The sequence below is a fragment of the Toxorhynchites rutilus genome, chromosome 1 (assembly GCF_029784135.1).
Source record: "Toxorhynchites rutilus septentrionalis strain SRP chromosome 1, ASM2978413v1, whole genome shotgun sequence".
Lineage (NCBI taxonomy): Eukaryota > Metazoa > Arthropoda > Insecta > Diptera > Culicidae > Toxorhynchites > Toxorhynchites rutilus.
In genome coordinates, this window is record NC_073744.1 from 32696128 (window position 1) to 32722166 (window position 26039).

General features: G+C 39.6%; 1 protein-coding gene across 1 annotated transcript; it reads right to left on the reverse strand.

The window, feature by feature from the left end:
• Positions 1 to 2071: 2071 nt before the first annotated feature.
• LOC129778343 (uncharacterized) lies at positions 2072 to 26039 on the reverse strand. Its single transcript, XM_055785211.1, has 2 exons — positions 25762 to 26039; positions 2072 to 4495 (listed from the first exon to the last, which is right to left on the reverse strand). Exon 2 carries the CDS (start codon positions 4426 to 4428, stop codon positions 2809 to 2811), a length of 1620 nt encoding a protein of 539 aa, XP_055641186.1. The 5' UTR covers positions 4429 to 4495; positions 25762 to 26039; the 3' UTR covers positions 2072 to 2808.

A 26039-nucleotide genomic window follows, 5' to 3' on the forward strand; every position in this document is an offset into this window, starting at 1 on the left:
TTTTCAGATATGACAATATCCAAGCTTACTAATGTTATCGAGTAAAATACACTAATCTCTGGTAGGGATGCGGGTTTGTTGACAATATGTACAAAAAATTTGTACATTCTACTAATTTTGCATTACCAAATGTATTTAGTAGTTTTCGACCGAGGATTTTTCTAAGGGTATATTTGTGTGTTATTTCATCCACACTTTCAATCCTCCGAACTGAAATCCAAAAGGTGTTTCAAATAATAGTGTCGAACATAATTCTTCAAATTTGATAGAATTTAAACCGACTCATCACATTTCCCACATACGGGTCTAATGTTTTGTGATAAAGAACAAAATTACCACTTTTCACGAAAATCTGAGAACCACTATATCGGTTTGGCATGAAATGGCTGTATGTATATGTAAACGGGCCGTGCATTTATCATAACTTCAAATGACACGAAGGAATTCATGAATATCTATATCTATATCTATATCTATATCTATAAAAATGGATTTCTATGTCTGTCTGTCTGTCTGATTCTTATGGACTAGGAAATTGCTGAACCGATCGACATGAAAATTGGTTACCCCTACATACCAATTTTCATGTCGATCGGTTTAGGTTTGAGGTCGGTGGAGGTTCTTATGATAGTTCGAAACCCCTCACCACTATCTGATGGGGGGAGAGAATGATCTGCCCTACAAATGAAACACAAATTCCTACATTTCTCGAGAATTAATCAACGGAACCAAATTTGGCATGTGAAGGTTTTAGGGGCCAAGAAACTTTTCTAAGGTGGTTCAACACTCCTCCCACCTTTCTAAGGGGGGCTGCCATACAAATGAAACACAAGCTTTTGCATAACTCGAGAAGCCAAATTTGGCATATGGAGGTTTTAGGGGAGCAATCAATGTTTTATGGTAGTTTGACACTCCTTTCCCCTCTCTAAAGAGGGGGGATGGGGAGGTTGCCGAACAACTCGAGAACTAATAAAAAAAAATTAATCAAACTTAGCATATAGAGGTTTTAGGGATCGATAAACGTTTCTATGGTAGTTCGAAACTCCTCCCCCTCTCTGAAAGGGGGCTCCCATACAAATGAAACACAAAGTTCTGCATAACTCGAGAACTTTAAAGCAAATTGAGCCATATTTGGCTTGTGGAGGTTTTAGGGGGCACTGCGGTGGTTAGATTCACCTTCCCTTCTCTCTAAGTGGGGGGCTGCCATACAAATGAAACACAAATTACTGCATAACTCAAGAACTAATCAAGCAAAAGGAACCAAATTTGGGATGTGAAGGTTTTTGGGTACGAGAAATGTTTCTATGATAGTATGACACCCCTCTCTTCTCTGGAAACGAGAGGAGGTCCCATAAAAATCATGCAAATATTCCAACCAAACATGACAATTGAAAATTTCCGGAAAACTGAAGGAAAATGGGAAAATTCGAAAAATTCAGTTCGCATCTGTTCTACCAGCGTTGTTAGTCCATTTGATGTTTGCCCTAACGAAATTGAAGTGGGAATAGATTTTAATGTGATAAAACGCACTCCTATATCGTCTTCTATCTATATAAATAAAAATGGATCGCCGAATGTGTTGGTAAGAGCAAAACTCGAGAAAGGAATTGTCCGATTTAGGGCTGTTCTATCATATTTTCTGTTTTGGTAGAAGTACTGAAATTTTATGGTGAAATATAACTTTAAAGATCAATCAATGAACAGTTCTGCGATTGGGCCCGTGAACATGCGCTTAGTAAGAAAACGTGGATGTGATAACGAAAAATAATATTTGGGCGGGACGAAGTTTGCCGGGCCAGCTAGTAAACAGTAAGAATATCAGCGCTTGTCCAAAATCGTGCTTTTTCTATCTACGTGGTATATGTACAGCCCCCAACTGGAGCGTGTGCAGTCGGTTAGCTGACGTTCAGTGAAACAGTTCTGAACGCCTTCCTCTACTCAGGAAAAATCAGGCTCAGATCCTAACACCTTATGATATGCAAAAGTGCACGAGTGAGACTAGATGTTGAAAGTAGAAGGGCTAAAAATACACCCTTCTCCTCCTATTCAAAAATTTAATTTAAAAAAAAGGTTTTGTTTTCTACAAAATTAAGTTTATTTTGTCTTTTTTATGATTGTTTTTTGTTCTTCTCGATGTTACATATTTTTTTTAGGATTTTATGTTTCATCTCCTATTGCCACGCTACATATTCTAACCAATGCTTGGATTGCCATGTGTTTTATTATGAAACTATTGATCGTTCCGTGGTTAAAAAAACTTCCGCTATTGTTTGTTTTAGTATCACCGAATTTCGACTGATAATTCTTCCGTGCAGTTTTTGCAACTTTAATTTTTTCGCGTCCCATTTTTTTTGGGGGAAATACATCTATTTTTTCTAAGTAGGTATCCTTATCAAGGATGTTTCTTTCTAAGTGATCTATTTTAGCTTTAATTTTCGAACGCTCGATCCGGAAGTGATGCCGGTTACTTATGACGATTGAGTTTACTATGCTTATATAACAATTTCTTGTTCGTATTTGTGGTTTCACTACATATCATATAAGAGCAAAATAAAATGTGGAGACGAAAAAAATAGACAAACTAAAAATATCTTGTAGACACATAGAAGAACTATGACTCCTCCTGTGTGAGGTAAAATTTATTCATGGTTTTTTCAGCAAACCAGCATTTATTACCATTGAAAACATCGTTCAATGCATACTTTACGAAACAGCACGCACATATTGCATGCGAAGTAAAAACTACAGTGTATTATTTAAGCAAACGAAGAGTGAAAGCTGTGATACAGGGAGCACATTTCGGTCGATTTACATGATAGCGCAATACTGTCGCTGTTTCTCGGTGATCTCTCTAACCACCACTGGCGCGTCTCCCGATACGTCCTCTCTGACTTTCTCGGTGGCGGATTCGTTTTGTTCATCCTTGGGCGTTTCGGTTTCAGTGTCTTTCTTCTGGTCGCCACCTTCTTCAACGTGCTTTGCCTTTGTCTCTTCCTCCGCCGATGATTCAACATCCATTTTGGCTTCCTCACCGGAGATGTTCGCCGTGGTGGTCGTCGCTTCCGCCGTAACACATCTGGTGAGATCATCTTCATCGAAGCTAAGCTTGGCCACTGGCGTGCTAGCGTGGAGTCTGACGCGGGAGAGACGGTTCTTCAGCATGGTCATCGGGCTGGAAACCATTCCCAGGAGTCCACTGAAATCGAGCCGACCACGTTTGGGACTATCAACGATTTCCTTCACGTCAACAGCGTCCGAAGTAGATTCGGGAGTCATTGCTTTGCGCTTGCGAGATGATCCTGGAGCCGGAGTGCGCAGACTGTCGTTGTGTATCTCAGATCCAATGGTCACGTTGAGACTCGAGACGGAATCATTGAGGTCGGCTGATTTGCGATATGTGTATCTAATGTCTGAGATGGGTCGAGTTGATCGGCGGCCACTAATGGCGCGCAGGGGACGGTCAAAGTCCATTTCCATCGATGGTGATGTTTCTTTCGAATCACTGGCACTGTTCTGTCCTTCACTGACAGTGCTGAGATTGGCGGTAGCAACGGCGGCGTTTGCTTGGTTAACGCGGAACGGACTGATTCGTGCCCGTGTTGGGGGACCAGCACCGTATTTCAATAGTTTTGTCTTCCCACCGGTACGTGTGGGTATCGGAGAATCTTCGTACTCGGATGGTTCCACGACCAGAGCTTCCATCTCGTCACCCTCGGCAGTGACAGCTGCTTTCAGAGCTTTCGTGGCTAGCAAAGTGTGTTTTGTTTTCTTGCCTTGCTCTGGAGTGACCAACACCGGGGATTCCCTGGGTTTCTTACCGGCACTTTCCGGAGTGGTGGGCTGCTCAACAGGGATGGATTCCAACTGTAGCTTCTGGGGGGTCGTACGTGGGCTTGATCTCGGATTGTCCTTCACTTTCTTCTCCTTCTCCTCCTCTTTTTTGGGAGTTTCCGGTGCGGGTACTGTTTCTGGTGCGACATTTTCTTCCTTTTTCCCGTTGCTTTCCTTCTCGCTTCCGGAGCTTCCGTTAGTTGCGGTGGTACTCACTTTTTCGTCCTTTTGTTTGTCAGCTTTGGATGCGTTTACAGTATTTTTGCCGTTTGTTTCAACCTTTGCCGAGGCTGTTGCTGTAGCTGGCGCAACAGCACCTGCTGTTTTTGTTGGAGTTGCGGGAGCAACGGATGACTTTGGACTTTCTTTCGGTGCAGGTTGTTCCGCGGTGACCGCTTCTGGTGATGCTGTTACCTGGTTTTGCTTGTCACTGTTGGATGATCTGGAAGACGACCGGGAGCTCGATTTGTTACCGTTGTTGTTCCCATTGGACGATGGGGAGGTGTTGTTGGTGGAGCCGAAATTCTGATACACCTGTGGTGTACGACGGCCCGAGGAAGACACCGGCTGCTGGCTCGATTGCACCTGCAGTGACATTCTAGCTGGATGACTTATGTTTGAAGCTTTGAGGGTTTAGGTGTCGAGTTGATGCTTCCGCTGGTTCCTGCGATGGTAGAAGTAAAAGATACTTTGTTAGACAGGTATGATCGCATGATTCGTAGCATGAGAAGCATGACCGAGGCATCCACTTTCACCGATCAGTATGCAAATCGAGCAATATCGCGCATTCCATGGGATAGTGCTGTGCATAAAGAAATGATGCATTTCATCGATTCATGTCAGCTTTCCGAGGGAATTGATAATTTAGTCTACATTCATTCGGGCTGACAATGTGTGTGAACATACATACATGCCTACCGGAGTGGTTGTTCTGTTAAATAAAATTTGCCGGCATAGCCGTCATTTGGCTAGGTTCACTTGAATATCATGGTATGCAGAGGATAAATTCCCCACTTGGCTAGAAATACTAATGCAAATGCTAGCAGACCGCGTGAGCGGATCTACTGTTAAACTGCCGGCAGCACAAATGCTCAACGAACAGAGTCTCAAACGCACACATTTGAGCGCTATGCGATCGCCAGATAGCGACGTCACGTCACAACTACAAGTCACTCGGAGTCATCAAAACCGCAAACATTGTGAAACATAGCGATGTTTTGGTTTAGCTTTCGCGCTACAATATGAGCTATCCTTAGGCAAAACGACGGTAGCAACACTCACCGCGCCTTGTTTTACTTCCACTTACATTCCAAGAGCGATAAAGTAATGAAGTCAATTGAATGTTCTCGGTATAAGTCCATCAAGCACTATGTGTTATGCCTGTCCAATTTGAGTAATACTTCTCGCTCGGGAATGATTACTATTGGCAGTTTTTATGGTCATTTGAAAATCTACATATGGTATATTTCTTTGAAATAAGATTATTCCACACTATGCTTCCGAACATTGTGTTACAAGAATTATTGTGCTATTCAAGTGAATACAGCATGTTGTAACCCCTTCGCAGACGATTTAGTTTTCAAAAGACCGGACCATTGTAAAAATAAGCTGTCCACCACAACTTCGTGAATATGCAATAATCATGTCGACAAATATTTGTTGGTTCTCAATGGAGATTTCCCTTTAAGGAGCTTCTTTCTTCCAATACAATTGCTTTAAGACTTTTTGATCGCTCGTTGAATTAGAATAGGATTTTCAAACGGAATTTGATAGAATAGACACTCAAATGTAAATATGGGATATGTAGAATAATCAAAAAATCAAAAACACAAAAATATAGTTTTTAAACTTTTAAACGGTTTTATTTAGCATGAGCTATTGTAAGTATCGTACACTCAGGTTTTTTACGCGGATTTTCCAATTAACGCGGTTTTTTTTACGAGGATTTTTCAATTAACGCGGTTATTTTACGCCGTCTTTCCAATCAACGCGGTTTTTTTACGCGGATTATCCAATTAACGCGGTTTTTTACGCGGAGTTTCCAATTAACGCGTTTTTTTTAACGAGGCACGTATCCCCCGCGTAAAAAAAGGAAGTGGGTTATATCTATGGTATAACCGCAAGGGTGACGTAGGACTATCGTTGATTTAGAGATCATTTGTTTGAAGTTGAATCTGAATTCATTCTGAATGAATGAATATTTGGAGAACTTCGAAAACGAGAGCGTTACGTTGGAGGCACAAGGTTTCATGCATCCAATATTGGATACGGAAATATCCTACTGATGGGGAAGAATAATCTTCAGAAGCTATCCTGTTAATTGCGATTGATTGAAAAATCACAAAACCAAATGTATTTGGTCACGGTGTTACATGGATAGAAAACATTAAAATAAACTCTTTCACATGAATGTAATTTTAAATTCCCAGAGGAACTGGCAGATTATTTCAGTAACGATTGGATATTTCCACATTTTTCTCGATACTGGAAGCCCACCAGCGGTTTATGCTAACTCGATAACCATCTGTTAATAGCACTTGATTGAAACATATTTGGTCACAGTGTTACATGGATAGAAAACATTCAAATAAACTCTTTCACATGAATGTATTTTTAAATTCCCAGAGGAACTGGCAGATTATTTTCCGGATCTTTCTCGATGCTGAATGGCATCCAAACGGAAAGAATTCCGCGCGTGTATGTGTGTGTGTGTAGCGGCTGCTTCGAGATCTTCCCGGGGAACCGTTTGTGGCATCACTCTCCTCCTAATGGATTCCCTTCTGGCCTAAGGTGCACAAACAGGCTCTTGGTGACACCGTTCATCCGCGCTTTCATGATAAATGAAGAGCTTCACCACAACAGCGACAACATGCTCCAATCGCTGTTCAATTAGAACTGAGTGGATTTCCGAGCGGTGCTCGCTTATATACCGATTGGTGATTTCAATAGCCTGTTTTGAAAGCAAATTTAAGACTATTGAAACAAGTTTTTGGATCAGAAAGTAACAAGTATAGAACGCGTAGACATTTTATCTTTCGAATGAAGTGTTTATCATTGGCCCCTCCTTGCAATGATTATCTCTCTTGATGTCTAATTCAAATAGAGAGGTCGGAGATATCACTGTTTTACAGTGGAATTGTCGTAGTCTTATCCCTAAATTTGATACATTCAAATGTTTAATTTATAACTTCAATTGTGACGTTTTTGCTCTGTCCGAAACTTGGCTTTCTTCGCGAGATGATATCTCTTTCCACGATTTTAATATTATACGCTTGGACCGTGTTGACAGATACACGGGGATCAATAAGTGCCACTCATTTTTTAGAATTGACCTTCCACCTATTGGGGGGATCGAAGCTGTTGCTTGTCATACAAACATCAGAGGCAAAGACCTTTGTATTGTCAGCTTGTATTGGCCTCCGAGAGCTGCGGTTAGCCGCAAGCAACTTGTTGACATGTGCTCACTCCTTCCTGAGCCACGATTGATCTTGGGAGACTTCAACTCTCACGGAACTGCCTGGGGGGAACAGTACAACGACAATCGTTCATCGATGATATATGACCTTTGTAACAGCTTCAATATGACCGTTTTGAATACTGGGGAAACAACACGTGTTCCTAAACCTCCTGCTAACCCAAGTGCTCTTGACCTCTCGCTTCGCTCGAATTCACTATCGTTAGATTGCAAGTGGAATGTAATCCAGGACCCCAACGGTAGTGATCACTTGCCAATCAAAATTTCCATCACCATTGGTTCGAATTCTTCTGAATCTATAAACATGGCATATGACCTCACAAGACACATTGACTGGAAAAAATATGCGGACGCAATTGCTCTAGCCATCAATTCCAGAGATGGTTTGCCTCCATTGGAGGAGTATAACTTCCTTTCTCGTTTGATATATGACAGCGCGGTTCGCGCTCAAACGAAACCCATCCCAGGCTCCACTTTTCGTCAAAGGCCTCCCAATCTATTGTGGGATAGCCAATGTTCCAAGCTTTATCAGGATAAATCGAACGCATTTAAAGCTTTTCGGAAACGTGGAACCATTGAGAATTTTCAAACGTATTTGGACCTTGAAAATCAATTTAAAAACTTGATCAAAGGGAAAAAACGTGCTTATTGGCGAAATTTCGTGGGAGGTTTGTCACGAGAAACGTCAATGAAAAAATTATGGAAAGTGGCTCGAAACATGAGAAATCGCTCTTCATCGAATGAAAGCGAAGAATATTCACATCGATGGATTTTTAATTTTGCACGGAAGGTTTGTCCCTATTCCGTTCCTGTGCAAAAAATTGTTCGAGATATACCACAAGATAGGTGCGATCTTGATTCCGAGTTTTCGATGGTAGAATTCTCTCTTGCTCTCCTTTCTTGTAACAATTCGGCTCCAGGAACGGATAGAATTAAGTTCAACTTATTAAAAAACCTCCCTGATGTGGCGAAACATCGCTTGTTGAATTTATTCAATCGGTTTCTGGAGCATAATATTGTTCCAGATAATTGGAGACAAGTGCGAATTATAGCTATTAAAAAACCCGGAAAACCCGCGTCCGACTTCAATTCGTACCGCCCAATAGCAATGCTGTCTTGTATACGGAAATTGTTGGAGAAAATGATCTTGTTTCGCCTTGATCGATGGGTTGAAACGAATGGCCTACTCTCAGATACACAATATGGGTTCCGCAGGGGCAAGGGGACGAATGATTGTCTTGCGTTGCTTTCTTCAGAAATTCAAATGGCTTACGCCGAAAAAAAACAAATGGCTTCAGTATTCTTGGACATAAAGGGGGCCTTTGATTCTGTTTCGATAGAGGTTTTGTCAGACAAATTACACTCTCGGGGTCTGCCGCCTCTGTTGAATAATATGTTATATAACTTGCTTTGTGAGAAACAGTTGAACTTTTCTCACGGGGATTCGACAGTAAATCGGGTCTCCTACATGGGCCTCCCCCAGGGCTCATGTTTAAGCCCCCTTTTGTACAACTTCTATGTAAGCGACATCGACAATTGTCTTACACAAAATTGCAGCCTAAGACAACTTGCAGATGACGGAGTGGTGTCTGTCGTAGGATCAAACGAATCCGACCTGCAAGGACCCTTACAAGATACTTAGAACAATTTTTCAACCTGGGCCATTGGGCTAGGGATCGAATTCTCCAAGGAGAAAACAGAGATGGTGGTTTTTTCTAGGAAGCATAGACCAGCAAAACCAAAGCTTCAACTTTTGGGTAAACCGATCACTCATGCTATGTCATTCAAGTATCTTGGGGTCTGGTTCGACTCCAAATGTACTTGGGGGCCCATATTAGTGTCTGAGTAAAAAATGCCAACAAAGAATAAACTTTCTCCGTACAATTACCGGCACCTGGTGGGGAGCCCATCCCGAAGATCTTATAATGTTGTATCGAACAACTATTCTCTCAGTGATGGAGTATGGCAGTTTCTGTTTTCAATCAGCTGCCAAAACACATCTCATTAAACTCGAGCGAATTCAGTATCTTTGTCTCCGTATTGCGTTGGGATGTATGCCCTCAACGCATACCATGAGTCTCGAGGTTTTAGCAGGCCTACTCCCACTAAAAGATCGCTTCAATTTATTATCTCTTCGGTTCCTAATCCGATGTAAGGTTATGAACCCATTGGTGATCGGAAATTTTGAGCAGCTTATCGAGCTAAATTTTCATTCAGGATTCATGAGCTCATATCATGAATTCATCTCCATGCAGGTTGATCCTTCTTCGTATACTCCCAACCGTGTTTGTTTTCCTGACTACATCAATTCCTCTGTACATTTTGATCTGTTCATGAAGGAGAAAATCCATGGAATTCCAGATTATCATCGATCGGGGATCGTTCCTACGATCTTCAATGCAAAGTATGGGCGTGTCAATTGTGATAATATGTACTTTACTGATGGGTCCTCTATGAATGAGTCCACAGGATTTGGAGTGTTCAACGAAATTTTTAGCACCTCCCACAGTCTTCAGAATCCTTGCTCTGTGTATATTGCTGAATTGGCAGCAATACATTGGAGTATCTTGTTGCCAGATCGAATTTAGAAAACTCTCTTCGGGCTAGAGGAAGGCAGCCCAATGTGCCGGTGAGAGATGTGTTGGCTCGGTTAGACTTTGATTACATGTCCCAAATATATGTCTTCCTAAAAGCTATCGATCTTCGTGTGTGATCGTCCTTATATCCTTATCCTTTTCCTTTTCCTTCGCGAGAAATCAAATCCCTTCTTACTAACAATAGAATAAGGTGAAATGTAAATACATGTTAGATATAAGATAGGCTTAAGAATTGAGTATGATGAATGTGAGTGTGAACATTGTCAACATATCCTTATATCCCATCCTTTTCCTGAAACAAAATGTCACCCTTCTAAACTCGAGCAAGCCGCGAGTAATCGGTTCTCTACTTCATTAACATTAGAATTAATAAAAAATGTTTATGTATACTTGTAACTATACAGATAGGAGTTTGGCTCCTTTAAACTTATGTAACTGAGCCTGTAAAAATAAACGATTTAATAAAAAAAAAGTGTTTATCATACCATTTCGTTCAGTTGTTTAGGAGCTATTAACTCTCAAAATCTCGGTCTCCGGCGTAACGCTTTCGGTTTCGAAACTTTGATTTTACACCCCGGTATAGAAATGAAAGACGTAGTCCTACATCAAAAACCTGAGTGTATGTTTATCTGTAGGGTTGTCTCACATCAATAGAAATTTATCCCCCTTCCTGTTGACCGATTGATCTGAAATTTGGAACACGCCTTTATCTCTGCCGTCGTTATAAAACTGCGTATTTCATGATCTCCAATCCAAGATGGCGGCTGCTACAAAATGGCGGACTACATATTTTATCAAAACCCCGTCAATATAGGTATCAAATTAAAGGGTTTGACTAGTAGAGCACAGTGATTTATGAAAATGCAAATTCAAAACGGCCGCCATCACGAAACGGCGACATTTTTTGAAATTCATCTATATGGGTGTCGAACGAAAAGGGTTTGACTAGTAGAACATACTTATTTGTGAAAATGCAAATACAAAATGGCGATATATGTTTTTATTTCAAAACCTCATCAATATGGATATCAAATGAAAAGACGTGACTAGTGATATTAGATCATGTGGGCTGCTGACCCGACCCTCTATTTTTTTGAAACTTGGTACGGATGATGGAAACTACCTAAAATTACAATTTTCATTGTTATATGACTAATTTAAGTTACGACTGATTTTTTAAAAGGGCGTAATTGATTGATCTTTCTGTAACTCAAAAATCTGATTGAAATTTGCCATGCAGATCAACGCATGGGTCATGAAACATGAAACATATTCCGGAAAACGATTGGTTTGAAAGTCGATCGGGTTTCACGATTCGATCGAAATCGACTTATGCATTTTGAAATCCTTGCCTTGATATAAAAAAAAAAAATCAAACTAATTCATTGGTATTTGTGGAGCAATTTACCCAAAAGCAATTTTGAATTGATATCATTTGAATGAAAATTATTACTCGATGTTATTTGTATACTTAGAGGACATAGTCCTCACCCTAACTTAAGTATTTTTCTATATTTTTTACTTGAATTTCCGTCAAAACTTTATCCATAATTGTTACGGACACAGCTTAGATAGTACGATTAAAAATAATTTAAAATAATCAAATATCAAATTTGTAGCACAACTCGCATTTGAAAAACAAAATAATGCCAGCAGCAGGAAACCACATGTTTCGTTTCCTTTTCTTCAATTGTTCTATATAGCTACCAAGATAAGCGTGCAGACGAGCGCTCGTCTCGTTTGTTTTCATATTCCAAAGCTCGACGAAAAACATACGAGTAGCTCGTCTGGCTCGACGACCGTTCGGTCGCGCTCGCCGATGAATCAGTCGAGTCGTCTAATTTGTTTGATGTGTTTTTCACCTTGTTGATTAAACGCATCGGTATTCTTCTGTCCCGCCTTTATCTTCAAAAACTGTTTCACGGCTAAACTAATATTGCATGAGGAATGTATGTTTTCAACTACGACCATGAAAGTCAATTCAGTAACTGCAAAATTTTAGATTTAAAAAAACATCTAAACAACACAATCAAATGTAAAACATTGAACTTCATTTCCAGGGATGCCAGGTGACTGTTTTGAATATATTTCACGGCACGAAAAGTGTCTTCACAATTATATTGAACGAAAAAGAATAATTCAAAGTTAATTTTTTTAGCAATTTTTGTGTACCAATGTTTTTCTTTACTGATTTATATTTCACAATATTGTTTCATTCGTCGTACCTGGTTTCGAAGTTCATTGCAATGAATGTGAACAAAACTTGAGTACTCTAATGTGCAACTGTTAAGGAAAATGTTAATGGAAATACATTAAGGGAAATCGTTGATTAGGTGAATAAACATTGGCCTCAAAAGCTCCATAATAACGAAATGTCTGATTGATGAAACCCTAAAATTTAAGAGGGGTTGTATCCGAGACACGACCGCTTAGGACGTAGGACTACGCAATCTTTTTTTTTAAATATGTTGGTTTATCATTTCGGATATTATTTGTGAATACACTAATACACTAATTGGTCATATGTTGCAATTTGTTTATTTAACGAGAGGCATCTTTCGTGCATCTCTATTTAACAAGGATCAAATACGCGTCTAACAGATGCACACAGTTGCAGCGATAGAAATGAAACATCGTGAGAGTGACCGTTTATGTAAAATCATTTCTCGACTCTCGGTCAAAACCGTCAACAAAGCTAAGAACTTGTTACATTGTTACTTCTAATTTTCATGAATTTAAACCATATACAAACTATGGGATTGTAATGTATAGCATATCAAACAAATCTTAACAAATTTCCGATTCGATTAGTATGTAGATCGTTAAAACCCGTTCGCAGCGAAAATAATTATTAACGTTAACTTTATTTCATAAAAACGTGACCTGTTTTTTGATTTGGTACCCTTAACCATTAAGGACCGGACGTTTTGGGGAAAACTTGAACTCTTCATTTGTTCGGATTCCACGAATTAGATCGTTTCCTTCGATCTGGATGAGACGAAGACGAGTCATCGGTAGGCCTTGTTAGATTCTTGGCAAACCAAGGATTTAACCTTGTAGAAAACACGGGTTATTTCGTGATCCATCCGTAACAGACGGAACGCGAATTACGAGAAAACTCGTGAGCGATCAGCAATGTGTTAATGAAAGACGTAGTCCTACGTCAAAATATCAATAAAATGCGTGTTTTGATTTACGGTTTGCGTATTGTATTTTGGGACCACGCTATCCTCCATTCATTATTTGTCGTTATTTTGGGTGTTGCTGTGTTTCCAGCAGGTTATGTAATACAGGTCGGACTCGATTATATATAATCGCAATTTCACTTTCAACGTTAATTTTCGAATCCAATACATAATCGAATCACAAAAATGCTATTTTTCTATTAATGTTTGAAATTCATACATTAATGAAAAAATTGTTTTCTTGAGATTCGATTATGTATAGGATTTGAAAATAATTGTTGAAAAAAAATGGTCGACTATATATAATCGAGTCCGACCTGTACTGGTTATTACAGGTTGTGATCGAGTCGAATGATATATGTATTTTCTTTGAATGGGAGGAAATAAACATTTCAATAAAGTGCGATTCAAATACAACATTCACGTCACGTTTATGTTCCGTCCCGTCACGTTGCGTCAATTATTCTTCCAAGCAGTTGTTATGCAAACGCAACGTGACGTGACGGAACGTGAACGTGATGTGGATGTTGTATTTGAATCGCAGTTAACAGAGTTTTACTGCGCGCCAAAAAACGACAACTAGTGGAAGAGACTTTCGAATTGGGTGGCAAACGAGTGAGAAGGGAACAATCTTCACCCTTCGCTCCATTAAGGTGAAGGTGGAAGGATGCCACAATGGCGCTCATTTCTTTCATCTACCTCCCTCACCTCTTGACCGTAATTCAATTATTTTGTGAAGCAGTATGTAGAAAATGATCGTTTTCGCACACTTCCCATCAAATAATATCAACCAAACTCTAATCGATTACTCACAAGATATTATTGTTAAAAGTTAAATTTTCATTTTTCAATTTTCCACAATGGTTTCGTTTGTATTGGTGAAAGCATCGTTATTTTTTCGACACTCATGCCAGACAACATCATCGAAACAGCTATAAAAACCACTCAATAAAATGTTACTCCTGATTCATAGCGTTTCATGTAATGAATATCAATTAAATAAAATTTTGTTGATATCAATACAATTATTATTTTTACGTTTAATGGGTCTATAATGTAAGTTATAGCAACTTTAACATCGGTTAAGAGAACTGTATTGCAGAGCTCGGAACACTGCCACGGCTGCCTTTGCTGCCAAAAATAGTAAACGGAAAAGTATTACATTCAATCAAAATGCCTCGGCCAACGAAGAGAAAGGTTAAAGCTCTCTTACGTGAACATGTGAAGAAAATATGATCAACGAAGGAAAATATTAAGAAATTATCAATATCGAGTTACTGCGCGGAAGAACTTGTTAATACCAAAAGAGCCCCAATTCCCATGTTATAAATGTTACACTCGCGTATGATCGGAATTTTACTTCATATGCAAATACACCTTTTATATATATTTATATTTGCGATTGTTCATTGGAACAAATCGTTCATATATTTTACTTCAGTATTGAATTGTTTTTTTTTTCAAGTGTATTCTAAGACTCGTGTCAGAGAAGCGCCACACAGTCTGATAAGTGAATTGACTACGTACAAAAATCAAAACAAACTGTGTGATTTGCTCTTCTATGACAAACATTATTGCCCCATGAAAACACGTGCTTTTACCTATACTACTACAATGGCTCCTTCCACCTTCACCTTAAATGAGCGGAAAATTGAGTGATTTTCAGCGTAATCAAATTAGTAAAAAATCAAAAAAATATTTATAGTTTGTTCCACTCGCCATTTTTGCAGAATGGTGCGACTTATTTCAATAATATGCGCTTCCATGCTGATGAAAAGTTTAGTTACTCTGAATCCCGCTGTCCACAACATAATTGAAGCAAGTAAAACTTTCCTTTTTCGTTCCATCGTTTTCTCTCTTTCAAAGAGCGCGCGTTGTGCTTTAATAGACATTCAACTCAATCTTTCTGCCGCATTCACTTGCCCTCTAGGTTTTCTTTTTCCGATGTGACTTATAATCGAATCTTGAGTAGCTTTTCCCTATTGTGCAACACACAATTTGTTGTTTCAAACCAATGTTGGGTTTCATCTTGACTATACTACTATTCGAAGGGCACCTGAAGGTGAATAGTGAAGACAGAAACGCATTTTGTGAGGAGCTATCTGAAAGCTGTTTCAAAACCGGGATTTTACTGAGGAAACTGGTAGTCTGCGGCATTTACGCTACACAGCCCTTCCGCCGAAGCAACACGATAGGTATCCCAGCTTAAGAAATACAGGTGAATGAACCTCACACCACGCTACGCATTTGCGCGCTCTTCAGCTCTCGCGATCGTACGATCATGAGCTCGGATGTTTCCCGTCGATCGTAGAAGCGCCTCATCGTCACTATTGGCCCGCGGTGGATTTCTAAATATTTACTCCTAAGACGGCAACAAAAATGCGCGCGCCCACTGGTTGTGGTCGAGAGCTCATTACGGAAACAAACAAACACCTTCTCGCGTTTTTCCCACACTTGGTGATGCACCAGATAGCGATAAATATGTACACACCAAATAAAAAAAAGTGCACCACCGCGTTGGAACAATGATACAATAAAATAAATTGAATCATTACAGTATCTGACTGACCGATGCTTTGATTTTAATTAACCTTTCAGGTTAATCGCTTTCCAAAAAGTAGAACGTGGCGTCCCACGATCCTATTGTTCGCGCATCGTTGCACGAATTAGTAGACCATTGGTCGCCATCCCCGTCCTCGAACAATCGAACATTTTGTAATTGTTTTTATCTGGCCTATTCTCGTACACTATTGTTCTCCTCCTCAATCATAGTATATAGTTTTGCTTTTCGCGCTAGGGGAAACGCTATATTTAGCAGCCCGCAACTATTTCAGCCGCACCAAGCGCGCCACGTTTGCAAAATAATTCCGAACCGACGCTCTAAGAAGAGGTATTTCTACTATATAAATAGGTAAAGAAGTCGAGTACTGAGTGGTTCTTAAAATAAAAGGAAGTTTCCCAAAATTTTGACTGAGACCCACGGCTGTGATGAGTGTGGTGTGTGGTAAACAGAGTTCCCCCTTGATGGGGTCGGCCGTGCGTATGAGTTTCATAATGGGTCAGTAATAAAAACAAACACGCGAACGAACCTTCCATGCTGTGTGTTTACTTGGCGATTTGTGGGGGAGGGCTCGGAGCAGATAGAGCAACATAAAGTGTTGGGTTCAAGTCAGCGTCGATCAGCAATAAAAAAGAGACAGGGCAATAACAAAAAGCAAAAGAGAAACACGATAAGTCGCTTGAGATGAGTCGATGGATTACTGGTGCCATGTGAGGTGCAAATGGTGTTGAATGGTTTTTATATTTAATCATCGCGACGATTCTATGCCATTTGCAAACCCGCTCCGGGGATCAACTATGGTAATCGGAAACTGCATACACACCTGACGATCAATCGCATATGAAGAAGCGCCTCAACAACAATATACATTTTGGAAAAAAAACAACGAGTTAATTTGAGTATCTAGATCAACTATACTCATACTGCGACCCACCGGACTCTTCTGGTGGCCCATTAACATTTTGTATGTTAAAAACTAATTTGGGTAACATGAGATGAGAATGATGGGGTTTGACACATTACAAATTATTACATATTACACACTTACACATTAGTTGGCTGTCTAGTTAAGTAAGTGGCATTAGTAGAATCAATATCTATTAATTATATTTAATCCGATCATTGGGGCTAATCCTGTCGACAATTTAGTGAATAAAAATGAAAATATGAATATGAAATCATTATCTATTTATTATTATATTATACACAAGACCACGACTTTCAGTAATTTTATTATTTATTTATTTATTTGTATTCGGTCTTCGGTGGCACCGTACAGACTAATCCTAACCTATACTAAATTTTTAAGTCTACAGATGAAACATTGTCTGGTTATATTGAAATCAAATTTATCACAGATGGCACTGAAAGCTTTGAGACATGAGCATAGAGAACTGTTGTATCCGTAATTAGTCCTGTGCCTAGGAATGGCGATTAGAGCGGAGTGTCGCAGCTGGCGAGGGGGTACAATAAGTGGAATTTCACGTAGTATATCAGGACAGTCAATGTTGTTCGTCAGGACGTCGAATATGAACAGCTATTGCAGCCTTAGTCGTCGTACCGACAGGAGCTCGAGATTAATCAAGCGGCAACGATCTTGGTAGTCAGGAAGATTTAGTGGATCATTCCAAGGCAGGTTTCGAAGTGCGAAACGTATAAACACCTTCTGGATGCGTTCAATGCGGATTATCTGATACGTGTGGTAAGGTGCCCAAACCGGAACAGCGTATTCTATAATGCTACGCACTAATGCGAAAAAAGCGATTTCAGTGCATAAACATCGGTTAGTTGAGCAGCATTACGGTGAATAAATCCAAGTGCGGAAAAAGCTTTGGCAATACTGATGGAAACGTGCTCATGAGAACGAAGTTTAGAGTCCATTATAACTCCCAAGTCGCGAATGGACTGTACGCGTTCCAATGGAGTATTGTTGATCAGATATTGGTGTGAGACTGAAGATCGACTGCGGCTAAAGGTGATCGTTTTGCACTTATTTATGTTCACACTCATACCATTCTCTCTGCACCAGCTCAGAACAACGTCAATGTCGGTTTGCAATAATATGCAGTCTAATGGAGAAGCGATGACTCGAAAGATTTTAAGGTCGTCAGCAAATAGTAGCTTACCGGAGCATATACGAAAGCATAAATCGTTGATGAATAGGACAAATATCAATGGACCCTGCACACTTCCCTGTGCACCAGGGATTCAATATACCATCTGGTACACCAGATGGTATATTGAATGTGCTGGATCGCGACGAATTCAGCTGTACGAATGCCTTCCGATCTGTTAAATATGACATTAGCCATTCCGTAATCCACGTAGGGAGGCCTATGTGTTGCAATTTTTCGACTGCATAGGCGTGCGGTACAGTGTCGAAGGCTTTCGAGAAGTCGATATAAACGGAATCAACTTGATTTCGCCGTTCGATTTCATGGAATAGTATGTTGGAGTAGCACATTAGGTTGGTCACAGTTGAACGGTGTGGTATGAATCCTCGCTGATAGTCAGAGATAATCGGCTTTGCTGCATTAAGCATGACGTTGTGCATTAGAGATTCCAAAACTTTTCCCAAACAACTGAGAATCGAAATTCACCTGTAATTGACAACATTGTATAAACTGCCAGAATCATTGAAGCTGTTTTCCATAAACTTGGAAAGCATCTCTGTTCTATTGAACTGTTAAATATCATCGTCAAAGGAACGACCAAAGATACAGCGCAGTTTGCGGTAATCGCAGAAATCGTACCGAAATCAGAAAACAGGTCACGTTTTTTTATCAAATAGTTTTACTGCTAATATTTAAAGGGTGTGTCACATCAAATTGCATCACGGAAAAAACGCTGTAGAAATTTAATTTTTAGGAATTATATCTTCAGCTTTCGCTTATAATCAGATAAGAGTGTATAGATCACGTTGGCCATGCTTCACTGTCAATTTTTCGTAAATTTGGAAAAATGCCGTCGAACGAAAAAGAGCGTCGTGAATTAATCTTGCGCACTCATTTCGAGAATCCGGAGTTGTCACATCGGAACATCGGTAAGATGCTGGGAATCGTCCAATCCACGGTCAGCAGAGTACTAAAACGATACCTCGAAAACCTAACCATCGACCGGAAGGTGAAGAACGGCAAAAATGGATGCTCCGTCAGTGAAAAAGATCACAAGCGCGTAGTTAAGCAGTTTAGACGTGATCCGAGAAGTTCGGTCCGGGATGTCGCCAATAAGCTGAATTTGTCAAGTTCATTCGTCCAGCGGACCAAGCAGCGGGAGGGCCTGCGTACATACAAGGTTCAGAAGGCTCCTAACCGCGACGAAAGGCAAAACATGGTGGGGAAGACGCGAGCCCGGAAGCTGTACACCGAAATGCTGACGAAGCCGCATTGCCTGGTAATGGACGACGAAACCTACGTCAAAGCGGACTTTCGTCAGCTGCCGGGCCTGTTGTTCTTCTCCGCAGAGGACAAATTCAGCGTTCCGGAGGAGATTCGCAAGCAGAAACTATCCAAGTTTGCCAAAAAGTACATGGTGTGGCAAGCGATCTGCTCTTGCGGAAAGCGGAGCGCCCCCTTCGTGATGACCGGCACGGTAAACGGGCAGGTTTACCTTAAGGAGTGCCTACAGAAGCGCTTACTACCACTATTGAAGCAGCACGAGGGCCCGACCATCTTCTGGCCGGATCTCGCTTCGTGCCACTATTCAAAGGACGTGTTGGAGTTATACGAAGCCAACGGGGTCACCTTCGTGCCAAAGGAAATGAACCCGCCCAACGCGCCGGAGCTTCGCCCAATAGAGCAATATTGGGCGATTATGAAGCAGGCCCTCCGGAAGAACCCAAAAGTTGTCAAATCGGAGGCGGACTTCAAGAGAAAATGGATTTCTGTTGAAAAAAAACTACAACCTGACGTTGTACAGAACCTTATGGACGGGGTAAAGAGGAAGGTGCGAGCATACGGGCTTGGGCTCGAAGTATGAATAAAATAAAAATGCAAAAAGTTGTTTAATAGTTTTTATTTTACTGTCTAAAATTTTCAAAAGGATCGGTCCACTGGGCGAATTTCTACAGCGTTTTTTCCGTGATGCAATTTGGGTGTGTCACATACCCTTTATTTCAGTTCTGAACGGATTTTTATGGTTTGCATTCCATTCGAATCGGAAATTTTCTAATTTTTGGTAAGTTATATGTTACGGTTCCCTAACCCATAAATGTTTTAGATTAAGCAAAATTGGAAGAATACACATTTTTCTATTGTATTCCCGTGGCCGAGTATGTATCAACGAGGTACTGCTAATCATATGAACGTAAATCGGTCGCTCGAAATCTAAATGCAGCATTCGTTCTACGGACAATATGGATAGAGAAAATATTGCAACTAGAGGTGAACTAACTGAGAAGTTTAAACCCTCTTAAAAGCCAAAAAGAAGAAATTATTGCAATCTTTGCTTCATTGTATTCATTCATTGGGCTCATTGATTTACTATTTTCAATTTAAAATTACAGTATTCACTAATCAGTCATTTAGATAGCGACCAGATCAGTGTTGCGCAAGCAACTGCATAGAAAGCAAATTTTCCGATTTTATAACACTTTTTATTTACAGGATGTTATTAAATTCGTTTATTTTTTTTATCCCATTTATTTATTTATCAGGCTCATTAGCATTTTATCTGTAACAGAGCCGGTTTTTTTTATCGTGTACATGTACATATGTTTATGTTTCTAAAAATTGTAAATTACACAACAGTAGTAGTAGCCATTTAGGCGTTAGGTTTTCTGTTCCATTACATTATGGTAAATTACACTGTAGTAGCCATTTAGGCGTAAGGGTATTCGATCTGTTCTTCCATTGTTCAGCAGACCGGACAGCGGAGACAGTTGATATTGATCATTGTTGGGTTATTTATAGAACAGCAGCCCGATGTTTCTTGCAGAGCAGAGCAGTTGTATGGATGAATCGATCTTTGTTCCACCGTGGATCGATCCCCATAGCTGATGATGATGGTTGCGTGGACGTAGTTATTCTCTAACAACACAAAGATGGTCAATTGAGGGCCCTGAGTTTGAACTCACGATCGATCGCTTAGTAAGCGAACGCGTAACCAAGTGGCTACGAAGACCCCCATTAAATTCGTTTAGTGTTTGCTTTTAATCTGTAGTAATTCTCTCCGTAGTTGCACAAATAAATTGTAATTTTAGCGTGGCAATTGTAATATGTATTCTGTTTCGTATGTGACGAAATCAAAAAGAGGCTAATCTCTGGGCACTGGCGACTGGAGTATTACAATACTTCTAACTATATAATTTTGTAATTTATACGTAACTTTATAATTGTATTGCTCACGTTAGCTATTGCTCACTTTTTATGTACTCTGCTTTACCTTTTGTGCGGGTGACAGTTCGTCAACCAGGGCTGGGTGCAGGTGGTTTGGCGAATCAAGGTGAAGTGTTGGCAGGTCCGTCATTCACTGGAGGGGTGTGACAGGCAGCGATGCTTTCGAAATGACCTTAAGACGTTTCTCTAGGCCGAATGTTTAGTTTAGTTTGCCAAATTGGTCTTTTTCAAGGCCAGATGCGAATAACCTTTAAAACTTTTTTTCAATCCTTTCTAATTCAAATCATTATCATCAAGTCGTCTTGCTCCAGTCTTTCTCAATGCTGATGTCACACACAGCTGTTTTGCTGAAAATGAATGAGATATCGCACAGTAAGGTGCTGCTTTTTTTCTGTGTGGGGAACCGCGTCGTTTGCATGTCGTTTTAGAAATTTTAAACATACACCACAGTACAGATTCAAAAATGATGTGATGCAAAAATACAGAGAAACTCTTCACCAGAGAGTGAAGAGCTTCTCTGTATTTTTGCATCTGTACTGTGGTGTATGTTTAAAATTTCTAAAACGAGAGCATCTATGCGAGAGATTTTATGCGTTATAAAATAGATAACGGTAGTGGGAGACCAATGTGTAATCCCCGCACTGTTTGTAGTACGAGAATAGGTCCTTTTGCGAGTCACTAAGTTCATTCGCCTCTGGCCTTGAAATAGACAAAATTTTAGAAACCAAACTAAATAACCTGTCCTTGGGCAATACCATTTGGAAAGTCTTGCTGCCGTCCGGTGGCTGGTTGGATGAATAATGAATCTTGAATGCCTGATTTGTTATTTTTTTCAATCGTTTATTCAAATTTCTTTATTTCAATCGTTGTTTCCGAGTTGAAAGTGACGCAAGGTATTTTTAAGCGTTGAGAACTGTGTTCTTCAGTGGAAATTTTTTTGACGTAGGATTTCGTCTTACATTAAGGGTGCCAAATCAAAATAAACAGGTCACGTTTTTATGAAATGAAGTTAACGTTAATAACTACTTTTGCTGCGAACGGATTTTAACGATTTGCATACCAATCGAATCGGAAATTCCTTAAGATTTTTTTTGTTATGCTATATATTACAGTACCCTGATGTGTGAACGGTTTAATTTGATGAAAATTGGAAGCATTCTTATTTCCCCATACATTTGTTCTGTGCATTTGTGTTTTCCCGAACAAAGCTATCAATAACGAGCAACTCAGTAGCCGCTAGAATAGAAACAACGAAAACTAGCGTATAAGTATTGCATCTCCTCTGAGAAAAAATCTTAGAATCTGTGCCCGAAACAACAAAGGTCGCTTATTCTGCTCGTCTTGCGGTTTATGTTGTAGATGCGTGTTTGATGTTTTGATGACGCGTGTTTATGCACGGAAGATGTCTCTCGGTAAATACTCAGTGCAATGCGTGCATTGATATAAAGAAACAAATTGCGACATGTGATCAATTAGTGTATTGTTCACGTAAAGGCAAGAAAGTATCATTGCTTCTCGAAATTATTCCACAAAACCACGCAAGCCTTTTCAGAATCCCCGGCACTTTATACTAAAGAATTTCTTATGAGATTTCGCCGTATTCGTAAATAATATCCGAAATGATAAACCAACAGATTTAAAACAAAAATTAAGATTACGTAATCCTACGTCCTAAGCGGTCGTGTCTCGGATACAACCCTTCGATGCTGTTGCTTTCATCTCCCTCACTACACAATATATTTTGTTCGGATTTTCTGTTGTTCTGCATCTTCTGAAATGTTTCGTTCTGCCTTGGAAATGTAATGTTGCTAAGAGATACTGAAAAACTATTTAGTATTTAAATTTCAGAGGTCTAGATAGCGAGCAATCAACAATACATGAAAATGCTTAGAATTAATTTAACAATGTACTCAAATTGCTTCGCGAAACGTTCGCATTCCTCACTAAGTGAAATCGCTATCAAATATTTTTGTCAAAGAATTTTATTATTGAATTTCTTTATATTTGTGCTCTTCCGCAATCATTTCGTAGTTCTATGTTAACAGTGCGGTCGTATCTTGAACACAAAATAGAAAATAATCGGCAAACACTCGTATGTTCTATCGAAGGTAGGTATTTATTACTGTGGAAAATATGGGAACTCAGTTTTTTCCGAATTTTTCATTCTTTCTTCAAAATTTTTCAAAAAATTTCAAATTATTAAAAAAATTAATTTTTCTCGCCGTTACATTGATCTACAGCCATAGACAAACACAGCAAAATAAAGACAGCTCTAATCCGGGCGATCCGTTCTCGTTCTCCGTTTTGCGACCACATTTAGGGATTCTCGTCATTTATAAAGATGTGCATTATTTCCACAGTAACGAAATATGAATGTCAATGTCGTCAAAGTTGATTCCAATTATTGAAATTAACTCCAACTGGAAAAACCTTTCATTGCAGAAACGATGCGCAATCGGATTTTTTAACCCAAATTTTTACCCACATTCGCTAAAGCTCGGTCAGACCGAACTAAAGGATCGTCTTCTATGTTTCAAACTAACCGGGCAATCGGTGGTTTGCTTGCGAGAGTGTCGCTTCCGATGGCTGGTCGACGGACGACTCGGACCGTGTCGCCTCGGTTCCTTTTCCTCGTTAGATGGAGACTTCTTCTCCGTTATATTGACTCTAGAATAAATTTCCATATGAAAAAATAAATTCATAATGAAAATTGCACTCCGGTGGCGTTCATACGTAAATACCGCAAAACCCTTAATACCCATTTTCTTATTACTAAATGATAATAAAGCACTGCAAACAACAATACGAAGGATAACTGCCTGCCCGTGCGAATAAAATTGCTTTTTATTGAATTTCGATTCCGGTGACGCTCATATGTAAGTGCCATTATTTCTACAGAATATATTATTCCTAGAAAATATAAAAGAATATATTTCAAGAGATTTTGTATGTTATCGTTCAGATCTGGAAAATTGATCTGATTGATAATGTTCACTGCGAAGCATACATATGTGTGGTCGGTTTTTTCAGCCGTTCTCCTGTGATAATGAGTTATACGTACGTAGAAAAAAAACGTCGTTTATGATATAAGATAAAGAAATTTGAGTATTTTCATCTCTTGAATTGCAAATTACATGCAACGTGTTTTCATTCATCTATATGACAATAACTTAGTAATACTCCGCTTTATCCAGTTTGAAAATACTAAGTGATTTCATGAAAATCTGAAGTTACAATGATACTTTTCTGTTTTTGAAAACATCGGTGAAATGAAATTTCATAAATTCCCTCAATCAATTTGAACATCTTCATTTATAGTGGTGCCAAAATAAGTAGCATAGGCAAAACTTTAGCCAACTTTGAAGTTCATTACCATTTTCAAATGTTATTCGCTTTGGAAATAATTCTATTTCTAATCAATAAATGTTCAACTATTATTCTAAATTAATAAAATCCATCAAGTTCATCAATGTCCTCAAGAAATCTGATGTATCACCGATGACCTTGATAATACTGATGCCGCCCCACAGAACCGTATATATTAAATTTCCAGTTAAATAGCGTAAGAATTCGAATCGAATAACATTTCAAGTCCCTGTGCTCGGCAGTTACACGTGTTACGCTGAGAGGGTTTCATCGAAATCTGGTTCTGTGGGTTAGTGATGTCGTTGACGGTAAACAAATGTTCCATGGGAAATGCAGAGCTCATAGATTTATTTCCGCTAATATACCCAACTAAGGAAAATTCTTCTCTTATGTATTATCGCATTTCATGCCATTGATGTCGCCTTCCCATATTAAAGAAATCGAATAGTTCGAATAGAAAAGTTCAGTGCAGCACAATATAAAAACTGTGCTTCCATTAACTGAAAAGTAACCCAACAATGCCGCGAGGTGCTACGATGCGCATTTGCATTGCACACCCATCCTATATTCCCCCGACTGCCGATGCTACCTGCTCCCATCTTTCTCATTGTCTGTCGCAATCAGTCAGGCGTTTGAAAACGAACTAGTGGAGCTTGGCGACACAATTGATGCACAGGCAGCAGCCCTCCATCCGTCTAGTCACACAGTCGGTTCCGAATTTCCTCTCCGTTTTTATTCCGCGTGCTTACATGATGGGTCGAAACAATTTGAGCGCAAAACATAAATACAAAAAGCTCCCCAAATAAGCATTGTTGCTTCGCATGGGTGTATTTGTTTTGGATTTTATTTTGATGCCACAGATATGTATCTACGGAGATTTTCGGCGTTTCCTGGGCGGTAAACTCAGGTAGATAACAGTAAAACAAAAAAAAAACTCCGACGTCTTTTTTCTTCTTTATGTCGTAACGCACGCCATGAGCAACATTTTGAGTTCCAGCCAAACTAATCAACGCGGGACAAATTAATTTTGCTGTATCTCAGCCCTTGCTGCCTTTGCACAGATAAATCCCATTCCAGCACAAACGATTCGTTAGCTGTATTATCTTTTCGTCTATCCTTTATGAAGCCACAGCATAATTTTGTTGTTGCTTTTAGTGCAGCCTGTTCAAGTCGGACGCCATTTTCATATTGAGAACATGCTATCCTTTTTCCGCCTTCCGTCGGAATTTCGCTCGAGCCCTCAATACCATAGCAATGAAGAAAATTAATTTTTCTTCAGTAATTAGTGAAAACATTTTCACGATCGACAAAAGTTTGTCCGCTACTAAAAATAAATCGGCGCTTTCGTGGTGAATTTCCTCCTCTGCCAAAACGGTTGAATTTTCGAGCGCATTTGAACAAGTTGCTTTACCTTTTTCACCGTTGCTAGGCGCTGTTGCTATCAAGTCTCAGCTAACACTCACTAGGGTAATCCTGTAATTGCTTCCGGCTTCCGTGGTTTATTTCACTAAATTTGCACACTGAATCCAGTTTTTTGAACGTTTTTACATTTAAAACGAAACCTTTCACCAAACTACAGCACACACAAAGCAGAGATAGCTTCAATAAAAAAAATACAAACAATCGTTTCGGAAGCGATATTTACTAGAGGCCTAAACGGATCGACGCTCACAACACAACTGAACAAAT